Source organism: Littorina saxatilis, linkage group LG8 (genome assembly GCF_037325665.1).
Source record: "Littorina saxatilis isolate snail1 linkage group LG8, US_GU_Lsax_2.0, whole genome shotgun sequence".
NCBI lineage: Eukaryota > Metazoa > Mollusca > Gastropoda > Littorinimorpha > Littorinidae > Littorina > Littorina saxatilis.
The window spans coordinates 64,057,948-64,077,781 of NC_090252.1; the positions used below are offsets into that span (position 1 = coordinate 64,057,948).

General features: G+C 43.2%; 3 protein-coding genes across 3 annotated transcripts in view; 1 reads left to right on the plus strand and 2 right to left on the minus strand.

Annotated features, from left to right (window-relative positions):
• The window catches only part of LOC138974155 (sodium- and chloride-dependent glycine transporter 1-like), an 87,383-nt gene extending 69,053 nt beyond the window's left edge, over positions 1-18,330 (minus strand). The window contains exon 1 of the mRNA XM_070346852.1: positions 18,226-18,330. The gene's annotated coding sequence lies outside the window, so the exon portion shown is untranslated. The remainder of the gene's footprint in view (positions 1-18,225) is intronic.
• LOC138974123 (uncharacterized) lies at positions 807-5,152 on the plus strand. Its single transcript, XM_070346813.1, has 3 exons — positions 807-1,015; positions 1,472-1,679; positions 2,217-5,152. Exons 1-3 carry the CDS (start codon positions 891-893, stop codon positions 3,591-3,593), a joined length of 1,710 nt encoding a protein of 569 aa, XP_070202914.1. The 5' UTR covers positions 807-890; the 3' UTR covers positions 3,594-5,152.
• On the minus strand, positions 5,455-9,067 carry LOC138974122 (uncharacterized). Its single transcript, XM_070346812.1, has 2 exons — positions 8,848-9,067; positions 5,455-8,284 (listed from the first exon to the last, which is right to left on the minus strand). Exons 1-2 carry the CDS (start codon positions 9,027-9,029, stop codon positions 6,280-6,282), a joined length of 2,187 nt encoding a protein of 728 aa, XP_070202913.1. The 5' UTR covers positions 9,030-9,067; the 3' UTR covers positions 5,455-6,279.
• Positions 18,331-19,834: the final 1,504 nt, after the last annotated feature.

Here is a 19,834-nt window from a genome sequence, read left to right on the forward strand (position 1 = left end):
ATGTTTCAAGCGTGAACATGCGGGTATGTTGCTGTCCGTTTATTCTGCGTCTCTCTCTCTCTCTCTCTCTCGGGGCTCGACTTCCGGTGGTCGCTGTGGCAAGACACGAACACATTTGCTGTGTCAAAAGTTCGACATTTTCAGCAACAACAGCCACTAAGATGTCAGTTTTAGGCCTACCTAAAACTGTGGAGTCTATTCTGACCACCATTATCGCGGACCACGCTCTAATCTCCTGGAAGGTGACGGGCGAAGGCGACAAACCTGTCGTCGTGCTTCGCTTCAACTCCGCAGATCAACAAGATGGCGAGCCGACATTACCAGTGGGCGCGTGGAGACGCAAACCCCCGTCACAGATACGCCGCGACAAGAAAAGGCAGAAGACAGGCGTGCTACTTCACGGACTGACGAAACAAGAACAGAAACATTGTGACACAGTGCTCCACAGAAACAAACAAAAGACAGGACAGAAAATAAGGCAAGTGATAACATTGTTGACAGTAGGCATACTTCGCCATGCGTCTATTTTTAGCCACCCCTGAGTTCATGCCTGTCACAACATGACAGTACACATTCCTGTGTTGACACGCCACGCTCTGCACGTGAGACAGACCCACCGCCTGCCACTTACACACTAGGCGCAGTGGAGAGGAACATGTAAACAATAGACGAATTGCCGGTTCCGGGACTTACATGACCCGAAGAGCGGCCCTCTTCGTATGCGCGCGCATCCTATTTTCCGCGGATTTTCTGCTGCGAGCACATTCGATGCCGGCTGCCGTCAGGCTTGAAGCTGAGAAGAGAAAATGAATTGGCTGTGTCTTAGCGTCGGGCGCGTTGTTGAACTTTTTTCATGCCAGTAGATTTGTGCCGAAGTGCAAAAGCAAACTATGGCATTTCATTGTGCGATTGCTCAATGCAGTAATGGGGCCCGGCGTTTGAAAAAGTGGAAGGCTGCAACGTGCGCTGCTCATCACATTTTAAACACCGAGTGTGACTGTCCTGCACCTTTCAGGTACTTGAACTTCTAACATTTTTTTTTTTACTTTCGTTTATAACTAAAGTTTTGTCTCAACTCAGATTTCATCACAGCATTGGTCATTTAATTTTTTTTTTTTTTTTAAGTTTGTTTCTTTTTCTTAAAATCATAGCCATAGGTTATGAACGAAGAACCCAAGTTTCATGTTCTGGTACATACTGCTGATACTGACTTCTTTGAAACTATATTTACAGCCCAGTCATTGTAATAACGCTGTTGAATTTTTGAAACACAGAAAATACTTTTTAGTATTGAAAATGAATAAATAAATAATCACTTAGTTTTGAACTGAAATAGATGATCATATGTCAGTTGTCATAAGTGTGTCAAGGAGAACAGAAAAACTGCTGATTAAACATGTGTTTTGCTTTGTCTTTTATCCCATTTTATATTCATTAACGGTATTTTTTATTCCTCCTTTTTATGTTCCAGCCTATGGAAAATTCCAACTCGCAAGAAAGACCCTGCACATCGTGACAAGTGGAAGATTCTTATCAACAGAATCAATCCAACAACTAACAAGCTACTTTCCCCATCCAGAGACCAGAAGGTCTGCTCAAGACATTTCAAGGATGGGCAGCCAACAGATGAGAACCCCTACCCAACAGAACATCTTGGATTTCCTGATTTTCCCAAAAAGGTCAGTCACAATCTATCGTCAGTTTGTGTACATGAACCAGATATATGTATATATATGTGATTCCAGCCTTGTAAGTACAGGAAAACCGGCAGATACATTTTTTGTTATTACTTTTTTCTAGTGTTTATCCATTTTAATATTGTATTTTTTTTATTTATTTTTTTTTATTTTATTTATTTATTTTTTATTATTATTATTATTTTTTTTTTTTTTTTTTTTGGGGGGGGGGGGTTGTATGCTTCTTATGTGCTTGGTTTTGTGACTTTTTTGGTGTGGGGGGGAAGGGGGTGTGTTGATGGTGGTCAGATAAATCTTCTCTGTGTAAACTGTAAAATGATTTCTTGATACTAATGATAGCCATGAATAAGTCTTCTGTATTAAAGTTTAAACTCAGTTTAAATTAAACAAGAAATTTCTGTTTATGAATGTGTCTGAACCTTGGGTTTATGTTCAACCACTGTTCTTTATCTGAGATTGGTTACAATCCATGACCTGAGTAATTCAGTGCTGTATTTTGCTGTTTTGTATGTTTCACAGGTTTCCAGAGTGCTGATGCATGAGTTCACACCTTTGCCTAAACGATCCAGACGTGGAGGGCTGACAAACACGATTGAAAGAGTCCTGGTCCCGCCTGACATACCAGAGCCACAACATGTAGAGGACCCAGTCATCGAGATCCAGACTACTCAGGCAAGATCCCCCAGCGTCAACGGTTTACTGCTGACTGTCTTCGTGCTTCTGTCTGTGACAAACATGCTTTTTAAGCAAGTCCAGCGACTAGCGAAAGACATCATTGCTCTTCATTTGCAGTGTTCTCAACTGAGGAAGGAGTTGGAGAACCTCCGCAGGGTTTTGGCTCAGGGAACCCATGTGCAAGTGAGCACCCCCACACCTTTGCCGCCCTTACCAAAGCCTGAAGCTAAGGCTGAAAATGTTCCGAAGTTGAAAGTTGGTCTGAAGCAGAAAAAAAGGCCACCAAATATTTTTCGAAATGTACTGACACCGGAGAATGTGAAATACTACACTGGCTTGAAGAGCAAAACTCTAGTTCGGCTTATCCATGACTGCGTCAAAGAGTATGTGGTGAGAAGGTGGAAGGGTCAAGCAAGTGAGAAGAAAAAGCGCGTTTTCCGCAAGCCTCCCTCAAAGTTTGGTCCAAAACGATTCCTGAGAGGCATCGATGAGCTGGTGTTGGTTCTCATGAGGCTTCGGCTAGGCCTTGATTTTCAAGACTTGGCGGACCGGTTTGCCGTATCAAGGAGTCATGCATCGAGGCTGTACACATCGTGGATGAAGGCATTGTCAGCAGTGCTGTGCCACATGATTCAGATCCCTGATTTGGAGACTGTGCTGGCAACAAAACCAGCACGCTACAGGGGAAGGGACCTGACAAATCTGGTGGCAATCGTAGATTGCACGGAGCTGTTCATCGAGACACCCCAGGATCTGGCTACTCAGGCTGCAACGTGGAGTGACTATAAGCACCACAACACGCTGAAGATCCTTGTGGGTGTGTGCCCAAACAGTTACATTTGCTATGTGTCTGCAGTATACGAGGGGCGGATTTCGGACACAGAGCTGACAAAGGACTCTGGTTTCCTTGAAAAACTACCTCCCCATACATCTTTGATGGCCGACAAGGGGTTCAGCATTGCAGCTGAATGTGCACAGTTATCCCTTGGAGTGATCATTCCACCAGGACGACGGGGCCAATCACAGATGTCAACAGCTGCAGTGCAAAAGACCAAGAAAGTTGCCAATCTGAGGATCCTGGTGGAACAGGTGATAAGACGCCTGAAGTGCTTCAAGTTCTTGAAGAACGAAATCAGCTTGGCTGGTGCTGATCTGGTGGATGAGGCTGTGATTGTGTGCGCTGCATTGTGCAATTTGCAGGGACCTATCTATCTGCAGTAGATTGTAGAAAGGAGCTGTGGGAATATTGCGGAAGATAATCTTTGATACACGCTCTTGATACTATGTGTACATATTTTGGATTTTTTAAACGCCAACTCTGGACGGTGCTTTGTGTGTGCATGTCTTGCACTTCTTACGTGAACTATGGATGATGCTGTGTATATAACTTGGATTTTTATGTGCATGGTGCTGTGTGCGCAAGTTGGAATTTTTTTTTATATATACATGTGAACTATGGATGGTGCTATGTGTGTACGTAACTTCAGGCTTCTTGCATGAACTGTTGATGGTGTTGTGTTTGATACTTTATCAGGCTGCCAAAAAAAAAAAAAAAAAAAAATTCTCAGAAGGATTAGAAGTGCCAAATATTTCAGAATATTGCGGAAGATAATCTTTGATGCACGCTCTTGATACTACTGGGTAAGGAGAGTGAGCTCTGAACTCGGTTGATATTGTGGATTCATTTCTTGATTTCATTTTATTTCTGGACTCAGGAGTCTTGGTATTATGGATTTCTTGTCTTTCTTAGTTTCCTTACCACCCAAGACTGCAGATGATTTTTTTGTTGTTGCTATGAGGACTTCAGATGTGTGTGTGTGTAATTACATTTAATTTGTGTGTGAAGTCTGAATTCTTAGACAAGGATTTGTGTTACTTTTTTTTTCTTTTTGTACCTGTGTTCGGGGTGATGCTGTGTGTAGTCAATTTGTATTCTTTATTGCTGTGTCAATGATCTGATTTTGTTTTACATAGACTCTAGTTAGATGGTGCTTTGTGTACAAACAATGTATGTTTTATAGTCATTATACGTAAAGACTAGATCAGTGGATGGGGCTGTGTGTACTTTTTTTTTTTTTTACATAAAGACTGGATGATTCTGTGTTTGTATACATGTTTTTTTATGTGAACACAAGATGGTTCTGTGTGTACATAATTTGGATTTTTTAAACGCCAACTCTTGACGGTGCTGTGTGTGTGTGGATATCTTGCATTTTTTATGTGAACTATGGATGGTGCTGTGTATATAACTTGGATTTTTTATGTGCATGGAGCTGTGTGCACAAGCTGTATTTTTTTTATATGTTAACTATGGATGGTGCTATCTGTGCACATAACTTCCGGCTTCTTGCATGAAGGACTGATGGTGTCGTGTTTGATATTCTTATGCTGCAAAATTTTGTTTTTTCTCAGAAGGATATGTTCAGTTATTTTCATGAATTTGCACTCACTCCTGCGAACATCTGTTTACGAGTAATAAATAGTCATTAGATGTGCCAAATATTTCAGTGAATGAAACCTGTACTTCTGAGTGCACTTCTGCCTGGTTTACTTTCAAGAGTGTCTGTCTTTATATGATCATAGCCATTTGCCAAGATACACGTTTGCTTGAATCGTCTGGTGTAAGAAGCGTTTTTCTTTGAAATTATGCCAACTTTGATTTTTGTGTGTGTGTAAATATTTGGGTGTTCTGCATGTCTTGTAATGTCAGACACAGTGTGATGGTGCCCTTTTAACTTGCATGTTGCACTGATGGTTTCAATAAATGTCTTGATTCATTACCACCGTCTTCTGATCTGATAAACTGATGTGCTGAACAAGGTAATTGATGAAAAAGTGTGTGGTATACGGTTGCTACTGCTGTGTTGCTGAGCCGTTTACTGTAAGGGTGGTCTTTTGATGAGATGATGAAAGTTTTGTCATAAGATGACCCTGACAGTAAAAGGCTCAGAAACGCAGAAGTGTCATAAACCAAACAGTAATAGTGCAGGTTTTCGGCTGTATAATGCTATTTCTACTTTCAGTTCCTCCATGCACACACACACACAGTTCATTCACACAATTCAATACATGAACAAAATCAAAAGTTTGCAATCCCTTGTTATTAAATACCTCAGTCACCTAGTATGAATGACACATCAAATGAAGTCACTAAATGGAAAAAAGTGAAAATGTTAAACACAAACAAAAACAAAAGCTCTCTGAATGATTATTTGATGACCCCAAAAAGGAGCACTTGAGACATAAATATGTATGAATTGTATGTTAAAGGCCCAATACCTGCCACAAAGCTGTCTCAAATCGGCACAAAATAAGACTCAGGAGGTCAAATAACGTGTGGAAAAGAAAAAATTAACTAAAAAACTAAAAATAGGCAGATCTAAGTGTTTTGACGGTTAGCGTTACACAGTAAGAACAAAGAAGGGTGATTTGTGCATTTGAGATTGCGGTCGTCAATCATCCTCTTTGACTGTTTACCATAGTTACGGGGCATATTTGAGTAAAACGTTCTCCTAGTTTTAGGTGTGTCTTAGGGTACAGTTCATACTCCACATTATTTTGGAGGCTGAACTCGTAAAAAAATTCAGTAGGTTTCCTTCATTATATTTAACAATTTCTGCCCCTTGCACCCCACTACCCACCCACCACAAAGTGATTGATCCCATTACGTGACTCCCTAGCGACTATAATCTGTACAGCATACAAACACAAAAGTCACAAAGTAACCATAAAAAATGCTTATCCTGAAATTAAACAAAACCTAAAATCATACGACTATAAATCTGGAGATTTCATTCAGTCGAAGAGGTAATACCAACAAATCTGAAAAGTGTTCAATCCATTTAGTCAATAGCACTAGTTATCATTCAGAGAACATATTTCTTCAGATAAACAATAAAAAGAAATATCAAACTGTATCAGTACATTTCAGGCAATCCCAACAGTCCTCATCCCCTGGTTCAGAGCCCTGAACAAAACCGACACACTGCAGGTGGTACCACTCTGGGCAGGAGTCACACTTGACTGAAAAGTCACAGAAGGCTTCCGGTTCTTCAGAAATGTCCTTAAAGCAGACCCCACAACGGTAGACTTTCAAGACAGTGTCCTTTTTGGACACTTTGGTGTTCTTTCTAGTTGCTCGCTTGCGTTTCAGGGGTGGGATGTTTGGCAGGAGAAGAGGTGGGGAGCTGGGACGTTGCGAATCATGGTCTGAGCTTGACTGTTCCTGTTCCATTTGACCAGAGCTGCATGACGCGGTGCCAGGACAGTTTCCGGGGCGACTTTGTTGAAGAAGTGCAGGTGCCACCCGGCTCTCCCAGAACCACGTCAAATTTGGAAGCATCTTCTGCCAGAAAGCTTCGTCAAATGGAACAGGAACAATCAAACTCCCATGCTCTGTGAAAATGAAAAGATCACAACATGGTCGGTTGGTCAGGGCCATCTGCCCTTGAATTTGTCCATAGTATGTATGGGTCTTTTTCAGGGAGATTTTTCCATCAATCTCCTCCAAGTATGGAACGTTCTGTACAGTTGGCACTTGGTGTTTGATTGTCTCAGGACACTTCACCTCACAGAGCCCCTCACCACAGCAATCACATGTGGTGAGAAGGTCAGGGCTTGAGGCGAGGAATGGGAAATCATGGGAGATTACCAAACCACTGTCACGTGCAGACCATTTCTTGTGTTTTTTGCTGACCTGCTGCATGTAGCTGCGTTTTGCTGCAGGTTCAAGTGACAGGCCATGCTTCATTGCCACAGTTAGTGGTGCGGCTCCTCTCCCTAAAACCTTATCCTCCAGCCAGGTTGACTGTTCATGTCTGCCACTGCCAGTCTGCTTTTTTGCTGTCTCTGTCTTTGTGTGGACATTATAGAACACAGAGGATGTGATGCGGCCTTGTCGCTGTCTCTGCCATTCAGCGCAATCCCCCTGGCTTCTTGTCGCCTCCTCCACCGCCGCTAGCACTTCTGGTGTTGCTGACATAGCTGCCTTCAGTTCTTCTTTTGTAGCACAAGCCCCGGCAAGATCAGCTATGGGCTGAGGCAGAGTCGGCCTGTCTGGTTGTGCTGGTTTCTGTTTCAGTCTAGTCAGTATGAAGACACTGTCACTCGCCTCCTCCTGAAACAAAGTCTGTAGTTTCTGAGCCATTGCAGTTGTGTTGGACAGAATCTCATTGTGTTCAGGTGAGAACGGCTGAAATTTCTTCCGTTCAAGCCTGGCCTTCTCCTTGTACCCCCGTGGCGTTTTCTGTCCATAGACGTCAGAGGCCACGTGGGTGTCCCGCCATCTGCGGGGTTTTCGAGCCACAGGCCCACTTGGCGTCACCCAGCTGCAGAGACTTTCAGTTGACCGCAGGTCTGTGGCACCACATTTCACTGCAGCCTCCACACGGAACAAGAGGCCTGCAATGTGGTTACAGGACCCCAACACCCCTGCAGGACAGGTGCAGTGTGCAGTCTTGATCTCGCCTCCTGCAGAATCCCCACATTTCTTGGATGCCATCACCCAGACTCTGTAGGGTTTGTTCCGGATGCTCATCGAAGGGTAGACAGCAGCCTTCAAAATGCAGCATGGTGCTGACTGCCTCACTGGGTGGTACAGTATCTCGCGTACCCACTCACACCTGAAGTAGCGATAGGCCTTGCCTTCTTTATAATTGTTCAGCAGTCTGTGAACCAAGTCCGTCTTGCTTGCTGCAGTCTTCTTCAGGTAGTCACTAATGTCACTTATATAAATACTGGGCCAAGAAAACCGACCAGTTTCTTCCGTCAGCCACCCATCCTCAAAAGTAGCAGGATCAGGATACACGTCCCCGTCAACAGCCAGCTTCCTCTTGTACTCATCAAGAAGCCGCCTCTCTCTCTCCTCAGCTTCATCGTCGATAGGGGTGTCCGACTCGAAAGCAGCCCAACTCCTAAAACAGAAAAATATGACCCATGTATTTCTTGGTTTAAGCTAAGTCTTACAATTTTTTATTTTTTTTAACATCTACTGATCTAGTCTTCTTGACGTTTGAGTTTGCACTAAAGATGAAACACAACTTCTGGTTACCTTCACCACTCTATTTTAAAACCTCTCTGACTGAAAAGGTATGTAAATTATAATCAAATTTAATGAGTTGATGATAGTGATCTTTAATAAAAAAGTATACCCCCCACACTCCCCTACACCCAACACACACACACTCACTGAGACATACTTTCAGTCTCAGTACTGACTGATGTCATGAAGTAAACTGGCACACTGGAAAAAAATAAAATAAATAAGAAAATAAGGTCACATCACCGTGCAAAAATCATTAACTGTTTGTAAGTTTCAAATCTGATTTGCTGAAAGAGAAAAAAAAAAACAGGCAACAACAACAACTTGAAGTAACTGAACTTGCTGCTCGTCAGCACAGCTCCGGGCCCCTGCAAAACTACGTTGTAGCATGACATCAACTTCGAAGGACACACAAACGTTTAAATTTTAACTCACCGTGCAACAAGTTGTTCAAAATCGCCCTCCACGCTTAGCTTCCTGACACTCAGGAAGTATTTAAGGGCATCAAGGCTCCAAAGCCGTAGTTTTTGCAGGGAAAAATCGCTCAGGTCCATGGTACTCTCAGATCGCAGTGAAAATGACCGGTGCTCGCAGGTTGCGTGGGGTGAACTGCGCATGCGCGAGTCGCGGAATAGGCAATCCGTCTATAGAGACGACACCATGTGTTTGGGCGCAAGTGGTTGGCAGACCAAAGACTGTTCGCATGATAGTGCGGTAAATCAGACAGACGACAACAGTGAGAGTCTGGAACACATGGAAAAGATAACGTCTGAAAGAGGTATTGACATCGGACACATCAAGCTGCTGGCTAGTGAACTGAGAGACCGCCGTAAACAAAGACTTCTCCGCGATAGAAGAAGAAATGAATCTTTTGATACTGTTGTATTTGAAGAACATATTGGCACCCAGAGTTTGTACTGCAAAAGTGATGATGTTGTGCTCATGTATGATTTCAACACAGATCGTAAACGCTGGTTCTTCGATCAGTCAGACAACATGACCAAGATTCAGAAACATGCCATGTCGTGTCTTCGGACATTGCCCCCGATCAGCAAAGATCGGTACGCTGAATTGTACAAAGAAGAACTGGAAGAAGATCTGAGAATAGTGTCTCGCGTAGTCCGCTTTTACTTAGGATGAACAGTTTCAAACACCGTGATGTTTTCATTCTTGGTTCTCTAATGCTGAAAAGGGCCGTCACACAATATCTGTCACCACAGGGAAGAAAACAAAAGACTGAAGGACTGATCAAATCATGATGTTATGATGCATGGTATTGGTGTGCAGTGTGAGTCAAGGTATCCCTGACTCTGACAAATGCAGTGGACTCTCTATCGGACTTCCAGTAGCGAGAACTCTGCGCGATCGTGCATGCTTCGGTATATAGAAAGCTTTGTACTTCGACATCCCAACCCCACAACACCCTTTCGCTATAAACATGTGTTTTCGCGAATAAAACATTCTGATTCTGATTCTGATTCTGATTCTCTTCTCACTCTCTCTCTCTCTTTCACTCTCTTCTCTCTCTCTCTCTCACTCTCTCTCTCTCTCACTCTCTCTCTCTCTTCTCTCTCTCTCTCTCTCTCTCTCTCTCTCTCCTCTCACTCTCTCACTCTCTCTCTCAGCGTGAATGCAAGACAGGAGACATGTGTCTGTATGATTATGCACAGCGGTGTGCCTGTTTTCCTTCAAGTTGTGGTGGGCCGTGTTGGACAGTAATTGTCACATTTGATGCACGACAAATGGCCTCAGATTATCACATTCCCCACGCCTTCGTATTCCAGGTCCATATTTAAGTTGAATTTTTCAGGTTATTTGAACAAGGTCAACTGATCTTTACAGTCCCACAAGCGATAAATTATCTGTGTTACATAATTATGCTCCTTTAGAAATCATTAAAAAAAATGTGTATGTGTGTCAGTGTGTGTGTGAGTGTGTGTGTGTGTGTGTGTGTGTGAGTGTGTGTGTGTGTGTGTGTGTGCGCGTTTGAATGTGTGTGTGTGTGCAGGTCTCACTTTGGCCCCTTAAATACTCGTGTTCTCTCTTCGTTAAATACAAATCACTAGTGGTACCCGTGCTACGCACTTTGTGTGCTGCGCATGCGATGTCATTTTGTTGGTTATGTGCTTGTGAAAATGTTGTTTGCACCCCTCACCCCCCCCCCCCCCCCCCCCCCCCGCACATTATCCCGCATATAATGAATTATATTCTCTTGGTGAAAAATAAAATGTTAACCCTTACACCGGTGCAATTCTGTAACACATGTTACATAGCCACTGGTGAATTAACAGAGAGAAAAATAACAAAAAACAGTCATATAGGTTTTCGCATCAATGGGAGGTAATCGGAACTGACCAAAAAGACTGCGCGACCGCACGCGACTATACAAACAAACAAAATAAAATACAGCAGGTATGACGTTTGCATGAATCCATGATTACGTCTACATGAACAACAGTGATAAAAGTGCGCATCTCTTCCCAGCCGTGCAGCGCTTTGAAAGTTGGAAGCATTAAAATTTAAACGGGTAAAAAGCCATCGTGAAGATACGAAAAAAAGTATGACGTCTAAAATACTTAATGATTCAAACGCATAGTATAACATATGTAATTGACAACATTGACAACAGAAAATATATACATGGTTCACACACACAATCGAGTGCACACATCCATCCATGCTTATTTAAAGTCATGTACACACACACACACTACATGGCATCAAGCAACACACAATTAAATGACACATATGGAATATGGAAAACGTATAATGGACATGAACATGGCAAGTAATTTACACCGTTACCTACTATAAAATTGATGATATATATATACCACTCACTTGCTATTCGCCTAAAAGCTTGCGGTGTGCTGTGACACATATAAGAAACCAGAAGAAAAAAGGACTTTACTTTGGCGAAAAGAGCATATGCTGCTTATTTTTGTACATAACTGCTATAACTGTATTTTTTCCGAACACTTACATGTAAAAAACATAGAGATATATCTTACCATTTCACTAAGACAGCCAAAATAACGGTCAAATTAAGGGGAGATCATGATGACGTACATGTCTATGGTTGCACCGGGGGAAAATATTTAGTCGCTGGAACCTATAAGGTATAACACATGTTACATAGCCACTGGTGAATTAACAGAGAGAAAAATAACAAAAAACAGTCATATAGGTTTTCGCATCAATGGGAGGTAATCGGAACTGACCAAAAAGACTGCGCGACCGCACGCGACTATACAAACAAACAAAATAAAATACAGCAGGTATGACGTTTGCATGAATCCATGATTACGTCTACATGAACAACAGTGATAAAAGTGCGCATCTCTTCCCAGCCGTGCAGCGCTTTGAAAGTTGGAAGCATTAAAATTTAAACGGGTAAAAAGCCATCGTGAAGATACGAAAAAAAGTATGACGTCTAAAATACTTAATGATTCAAACGCATAGTATAACATATGTAATTGACAACATTGACAACAGAAAATATATACATGGTTCACACACACAATCGAGTGCACACATCCATCCATGCTTAAAGTCATGTACACACACACACACATACATACATGGCATCAAGCAACACACAACTAAATGACACATATGGAATATGGAAAACGTATAATGGACATGACCATGGCAAGTAATTTACACCGTTACCTACTATAAAATTGATGATATATATATATATACCACTCACTTGCTATTCGCCTAAAAGCTTGCGGTGTGCTGTGACACATATAAGAAACCAGAAGAAAAAAGGACTTTACTTTGGCGAAAAGAGCATATGCTGCTTATTTTTGTACATAACTGCTATAACTGTATTTTTTCCGAACACTTACATGTAAAAAACATAGAGATATATCTTACCATTTCACTAAGACAGCCAAAATAACGGTCAAATTAAGGGGAGATCATGATGACGTACATGTCTATGGTTGCACCGGGGGAAAATATTTAGTCGCTGGAACCTATAAGGTTATACGGCGACTTATCAGGTGATAATGTTTCGAACTTATCTTTTAAAAATTAAGTAAACAAATCTATGGAATATTTTGGAGTTCCATTAACAGATAAACAGATCTATCTATCTTCTTATTATTTTAGGTTCGTCTGGGGTAGAGAAATAAAACACACAGCTAGGTTCGTCTGAGGTGCGGTCGCGTAGTGTTTAATGTAGTGTTTAGAAGAAGAACCAATCACAGATCTCTTTCGGCGAGGTCAAAGTTCAGGTCAAAGTTCACTGTTGTCTGCTCAAATTTGCGAGACAAACCTCTTGAAACTTTGTTCGTGGACAAAATTGGAAGTCGGGACCAAGCGGAATCGATTTCCTGGGTCACGTTGGCATAGTAACCGAAGGAGAAGGCACAAATCCGCGCGGTTTGGTCACAGGAATCGAAAAACCACCGAAAACCCTACCAGTATTATATAGTAGATTTGCTGCGTATATTTACTTGGAACAACTATTGCCAAACAAAAACAAGGCACACTTGGTATCAAGAATCGAGTCACTCACACTCACAGCAGTTTACACGACCGTCTAACAATCTACAATTCAAACTTATCCTAGCAGTCCATTTTTGATCACAATTCAAACCCTAAAAAAGATCCATGTACTCTATCTGCATGATTACTTCTTCGTGTACTCGACAGTTTCTGACCCCCCCCCCCCCCCCCCCCTCCATATCAATATATCAATCCTGATTGCACTCTCTCTCTCTCTCTCTCTCTCTCTCTCTCTATCTCCTCTCTCTCTCTTTCTCTCTCTCTTTCTCTCTGCTCTCTCTTTTTCTCTCTCTCTCTCTCTCTCTCCTTTCTCTCTCCTCTCTCTCCTTTCTCTCTCTCTCTCTTCTCTCTCTCTCTCTCTCTCTCTCTCTCTTCTCTCTCTCTCTCTCTCTCTCTCTCTCTCTCTCTCTCTCTCCTCTCTCTCTCTCTCTCTCTCTCTCTCTCTCCCCCAATACAACCGTACAACCTTTCAATAAAAAGGCTTGAGAAAACAGAAAAGAAAGAGAAATTCAGCGGAAAGGATGGCTGATGCGGAAGAAAAGAAGAGGGGGTACACACGGAGGCGTGTCACTTAGGGTCAGTCGCATCCGCTCATCATAAAGCGGTCACCCCGCACACAATAAGGTCAGGAAAGAGAGGTAACAAGGATCATACCTGTCAAGCAGGCAGGTAGGACTAAAAATCTCCTGACAGTTATGATCCCCCACTAACCATCGCCCCCAGAAAAATTCAACTTTCGTGAAAGCCACTGCTGGCTTCCCAAAGAAAGTGATTCAGTGAAAAGTTAAACCTCACCAAGCATTCACGGTGTTTGTTGTTGGGACGTCCTACTGATCCATAATACAACCTTTTCTAATTTCACTGTACTGTATTGCGACCACACACAATGGCGATTATATATACTTGTTCGCGTATCCATTTCTGGATCTGCAGGCTGGTACAGAGTTACCTCCCTTTAGGCTTTTTCAAATTTCCTTTGTTTTTACCTAATTTCTTGGTTAAAACTTGTCTAAATTTCTAAATTCTTTCTTAATAAATATCAATTCCACACTTTGGCCTTAAATCAAAGTGTTTCCCTTCACAGATATCCCCTTGGGGTTGTCAGGGTAGTCTCCCATGCCAACAGAAGCTACCATTCAGAGAGTGGTTTGCTTCTTAGTTGGATACCATGGGTTGACAACTCTCGCCATCAGTACCACCTGACTACTGATGAGACACAATAGTGTCGAAACACGTGTCTGGTCTAGGAAGAAGAACAACAGTCCTCCTCAGGACCAGATTACCTTGCGATACGTGCCCAGAAACAATTGAAAGTCAGCAGAGAAAGAGAGAGAAATAAGTATCCCTTCCAAGATAGCATATTGGGAGAATCAGACCCTCCTCAGGGGGACCGATATTTAAAAGCAAAGTCCCTTTGTGGGGGACGTATCACAAGGTAATCTAGTCCTGAGGAGGACATATTATATATATATCCCGTGCGTGCGAGAACGGTGCGTGCGTGCATGTGTGTGTGTGTGGGGGGGAGGTGTTTAAGTAAGGCCACATATATATAAGTAATATATACAATGGCGATTGTATATACAGACCTAAACCCAAAAGACATTATATGACAAAGAAAGGTAGAAGCAGGTCAAGCATTACACCCCAAACGTCAAACGACAAAGAAAGGTAAGAAGCAGCTAGTCACTACGACAAAGAAAGGTAGAAGCAGATCAAGCATAACACCTTACCGCAAAAGACGGATCTATTCAAGAAGCTGTCTTGAAAAGTCTATAAATACGTCTACTTCGGAATGTGCGACGTAAAGCACACTGTAGTACTTGGTGTGTGTGTGTTTGTGTGTGGAGAAGGATAGCGTAGTTTCAAAGTGTGATACAAAATGCGTAATGTACATTACCTTTATAGTGTGTGTGTTTGTGTGTGTTTGTGTGTGTGTGTGTGTGTGGGTGGGTGGGTTGGTGTACGTGTGTGTGGATGTGTGTGTGAATGTGTGTGTGTGTCCGTCGCGATATAACCTTCGTGGTTGAAAAACGACGTTAAACACCAAATAAAGAAAAAAGTGTGTGTGCGTGCGTGCGTGCGTGCGTGCGTGCGAGAACGATGCGTGCGTGTATGTGTGTGTGTGGGGCGGGGGGGGGGGGGGGGTTAAGTAAGGCCACGTTGCTTATAAATCCTTAAAGCGCATTTTAATCACACTCAGTGGCCTGATTAATCGCTTATTGGTGACGTGAGAAGCGGGACAGGTACTCAGATAAAAACCGACCGCGCAGAGAGAGAGAGAGAGAGTGACAGAGACAGAGACAGAGAGAGAGAGAGAGAGGGGGAGGGAGTGACAGAAAGAGAGATAGAGAGAGAGAGACACACACACACACACACACACACACACACCGAGAGGGTGGGGGTTTTGTGGAGGTAATGAACAACACAACCAGCAAACCACATACCTCCTTCGCTCTTCAAGCTAATCAGGATAATCAAGACAGGGAAATAAGGTATAAGCGGAGAAAAGACAGGTGGTTTATGGTGTACATTCACACTGAGGATTTAATGTGCTACTCTTTCGCAAAAACTTGCTGCCAAGAATACAGTTAGCATGCAGACAATCAGGTGGCAGACAGAGAGGTCTAGGAGACTATCGATAAAGAGAAAGGCGATTAAACTCACTGACAGACTACTAATACGCGCCGTTTGACACTAACTGTAATTATGTAGGGTTTCTCCTAAAAAAAAAACTGCATTTAAGTTAAGTACACTCCAGAAGAGTTACTATACTCTACATAAGTCGAGTTTCACCATGCCGTTTGATACTGAACTGTACTGAAGTTGGGTTTTGGGAGAGACTTGAAACCCTTACATACGCACTTAACAAATTTAGTATCACTGAAACGGAACGGCGCGTCAGTAACAATGTAACCCAGCACATATTTGTCGCGTTAGACATTTGGGAACGTCCCACTAGTCCGAGGGTTCACTAGTCCGAGGGTTCACTAGTCCGAGGGTTCACTAGTCCGAGGGTTCACTAGTCCGAGGATTTACTATAGATGCTTGATTTTCCAGTTCGTCCCACTAGTCCGAGGGTTCACTAGTCCGAGGGTTTACTATAGACGCTTGATTTTCCAGTTATTATACCGCCCCTTAAAAGGCGGTATATAGGTTTCACTGTGTCTGTCTGTGTGTGTGTGTGTGTGTGTGTGTGTGTGTGTGTGTGTGTGTGTGTGTGTGTGTGTCTGTCCGCAAATAGATATCCGATGTTTGAGAACCGATTTCAATGAAATTATGTGTGAGGCTGTAGTACAACCCAGGCTCGATCCTCTCCATAATTCAGGTCGGTGGGATAACTAATTGACCCTCACGGGCAAAAGGAAACCCGAGGTGCTATATAATACGACTAAAAACTGTAGGCAGTTCGATCAGGGGCCCGGTAGCTCAGTTGGTAGAGCACTGGACTGATCGGAAGGTCGCAGGTTCGAACTTGAATTCGGGCCGGGACGGACACGGGTCAACTTTATGTGAAGACCCAGAGACCGAAGCCATGTCAGTCCCACCCCCGTGTCATCACAATGGCACGTAAAAGATCTTGGTCATTCTGCCATAAGTGCAGGTTGCTGAATACACCTAAACACGCAGACACCTGGGTAGCGCGACTCCGTTGCTGCTAGCTTTCCACTGGGAGGAAGCGACCCGAATTTCCCAGCGATGGGACAATAAAGTAATGAAAATGAAAATGTAATTGTCCAGTCGGGGCGGTATCCTGATAAATTTAATATCCTTTCTTCAGTCAAAATATAAATAACTAAGTTTCTTGGGGGAAATAGTCTGAGATTTCTTCAGTCAAAATATAAAACACCACATTATCTTTTTATTTATTTATTTACGAGGATTTATATCGCGCACGTATCTCACCACACAAGGCGACTCAAGGCGCATGTTACCTATTAATGCCGTGTGAGATGGAATTTTTTACACAATATATCACGCATTCACATCGGCCAGTAGATCGACTGCCTTTAGGCGCTGCATCCACCTTTCACGGCCTATTATTCCAGGTCACACGGGTATTTTGGTGGACATTTTATCAACGCCTATACAATTTTGCCAGGAAAGACCCTTTTGTCAATCGTGGGATCTTTAACGTGCACACCCCAATGTAGTGTACACGAATGAAAACAACTCGGTGTTTTTATGAGAATATTCTTCGATTTGGTTCCCACAGCAGTGAAAAACACACGCACGCACGCACACGAACATCCACGCACACATACACACACAAAATAAAAACAAATCCTTTGTTCAAGCGTCTATAGTGAACCCTCGGACTAGTGAACCCTCGGACTAGTGGACCCTCGGACTAGTGAACCCTCGGACTAGTGGACCCCTCTCAGACATTTAAGCATGCATTGATGCAACGTTGGCAATGAGTACGGGAAAATGTGTGTCTCGTAATACAAGACCTACAAGATGAGCAACCAGTAACTTTCCAAGCAAACCGATATACCGGATAAGCTATTTCTAGCTCCAGGTAATGCACAACATTCTCAATTTGCCAGAGCTGTTTTAGTGTTTATAAACCTATACATAAAACCGGCTCATGGCCATACACACATACACACACCACACACACACACACCACACACGTGTACACACACCACACACACGTGTAGCGTATTCCCATTCCCTACGCCCAGCTCAATAAATCAGTCTTTACAGATAACACGCCGGCCAGTGTAATTTCTCTTTGCAACCTGCAACACCGCGCAATATCGCATTTTCCTTCTTTTCTCCAGTAATCCCGAGCTATTCCCAGGGCCGTGCACGCGCACAACACGTGATAGCATGCACACGAAATGCGTGCGCGTCTGTTTCTGTCTCACTCTCTTCTTCCTCATGCTAGCGGGTTTTCCAGCAAAGCGGGAACACGTTTTCTAGTGTATGATGAAATCGCTCCAACGTTCTTCCTAGTGTAAACGGTTGGTACCACCAAACGGGCCGCCGCAAAAGCATCAGGAATGAAATCGGAATGAGCAAAGAGATCTCGGTTGAAGTATACGCTTTGTTCTCTCGGTTTCTCCTGCTCTGAGATGCTAATTTATTTACCAGCATTTTTAAAACATCGTGGAAAATTACCAATACTTCCAAGCTGAAAACCACGCGTGCAGGCGTCCAGCTTGTGTTATGCGAGCAGCCCGACAACCAGGAAATAAGGCAAAAACAAACAATCCAGAAGAGAAACGTCGACATGAATGAGAGAAGAAACACAAATCATAACCCAAAGAAACATTTTCAGTGAAAAATTACCTGATTTTCCTCCGATCTTTGTCAGAAAACACAAGCAGACGATCGCATCAAAATCCAACGCCAACGCCGCAGCCGAGCACAGAGCGACTGGAAGAAGCGGCGTGACGGCACGTCGATAACAAAAAGCGCGCTACGACTGAGCCAGCAAAGGAAACGGGGGAGGTGTCACAGGCACATGATGATATTGCTCTTGGGGTGGGGGGGAGGGCCTGATGGCCGCTTCCGAAGTCTAAGGCTAAACTGAATGTCGGTAAGATTAAGTGTCCAAAATTATTTGTCCACAGATGATGTGCGTGAAGTACTTATGTCCCTTGTAGAAAAAAACACTTTCGAAACAAAATCAAATTTTACAGTCAGAAGTAGCTTATTTAGCTATGACATACATACGATTTTGCCTGAGTTTCAACCCACTGACACAATTTTCTCTTCAAAGTTACGTACCTCGCAACAACTTACTTCAAGATGGGACTCGAACTGCAAACCAGCCACAGCCTAACATGTGCAACAGATGCACGCGATTGGTGTGGCGTGTGCGTGTTTGTGTGGCAGTGTGTGTGTGTGTGTGTGTGTGTGTGTGTGTGTGTGTGTGCCAGTGTCAGTCAGTGTGTGACTGTGTGTGTGTGTGACAGTGTGTCAGTGTGTGTGTGTGTGTGTGTGTGCAGTGTGTGTGCCAGTGTGTGTGAGTGTGTGTGTGTGTGTGTGTGCGCCAGTCTGTGTATGTTTGTGTGTGTGTGTTTCCTTTACTGATGTTGTTGTTTAAGTGTTGTTTTTGTTGTTGTCGTTGTCACTTATTATTGTTGTTGTTGTTGTCGTTGTCGTCGTCGCTGTCAATATTTACTGTTGTTGTTTTTGTTGTTTTTCAAGTTGTTGTTGTTGTGTTGTTTGACCTAACCAATATTTAAAAATAAAAGGCTATTCAAGTCAATCGGAAGTAAAGCTTAGGAGCCAACCGTAATGGTATGCATTCAGGGTTTTTTCCACTGGATAAAGGGTAGCTTGATTTTTCAACAAATGAAGCAGTCGTAGAACTACTGACGCGATGGATGAAAATAAGACTCACTGCAACAACCCTTTATATATACTATATATTGCCAACACCGACATGGCGAAATCAGTGACTTCGGGCAACACTCAGAGGCAAAATAAATTTTTTTAGTAAAAGTCGGTGGATAATTTGGCGAAATGGACGGATATCCCTGAACCCATCTACGACACCGTAATATCTGATCGTGTGCCTGTGGCTTAAGAATATACCAACCTAAACAAGTTGTGGCAACCCGGCGGCCACAGCCTGCATGTAGCTGCGTGTGCAATGCACGCGCGCGGATTGGTGTGCTATACGGTGTGTGTGTGTGTGTGTGTCTGTGTGTGTGTGTGTGTGTCTGTGTGTGTTCCAGTGTGAGTATGTATCAGTGTGACGGTGTGTGTGTGTGTGTTATTGTGTGTGTGTGTGTGTCAGTGTGTGAGTGTGTGCCCGGCCTGTGCGTGTGTGCGTCGGTGTCAGTGAGTGCGTGTGTGTGTGTGTGTGATCATCGGTGTGTGCGCGCGTGTGTGTGTGTGCCTAGCCAGTATGGGTGAGTATATGCGGTGCGTGACTGAGTGTGTGTGT

What these genes read in the sequence shown, in the direction of transcription:
- LOC138974123 (XM_070346813.1), top strand. Translation starts at nt 891, where the DNA reads ATGGCATTTCATTGTGCGATTGCTCAATGCAGTAATGGGGCCCGGCGT. An exon ending in GACTGTCCTGCACCTTTCAG is followed by an intron (nt 1,016 to 1,471) that starts GTACTTGAACTT and finishes TTTATGTTCCAG; the next exon opens with CCTATGGAAAATTCCAACTC. An exon ending in TTCCTGATTTTCCCAAAAAG is followed by an intron (nt 1,680 to 2,216) that starts GTCAGTCACAAT and finishes TATGTTTCACAG; the next exon opens with GTTTCCAGAGTGCTGATGCA.
- LOC138974122 (XM_070346812.1), bottom strand. Translation starts at nt 9,029, where the DNA reads ATGCGCAGTTCACCCCACGCAACCTGCGAGCACCGGTCATTTTCACTG. An exon ending in TTTGAACAACTTGTTGCACG is followed by an intron (nt 8,285 to 8,847) that starts GTGAGTTAAAAT and finishes TTTCTGTTTTAG; the next exon opens with GAGTTGGGCTGCTTTCGAGT.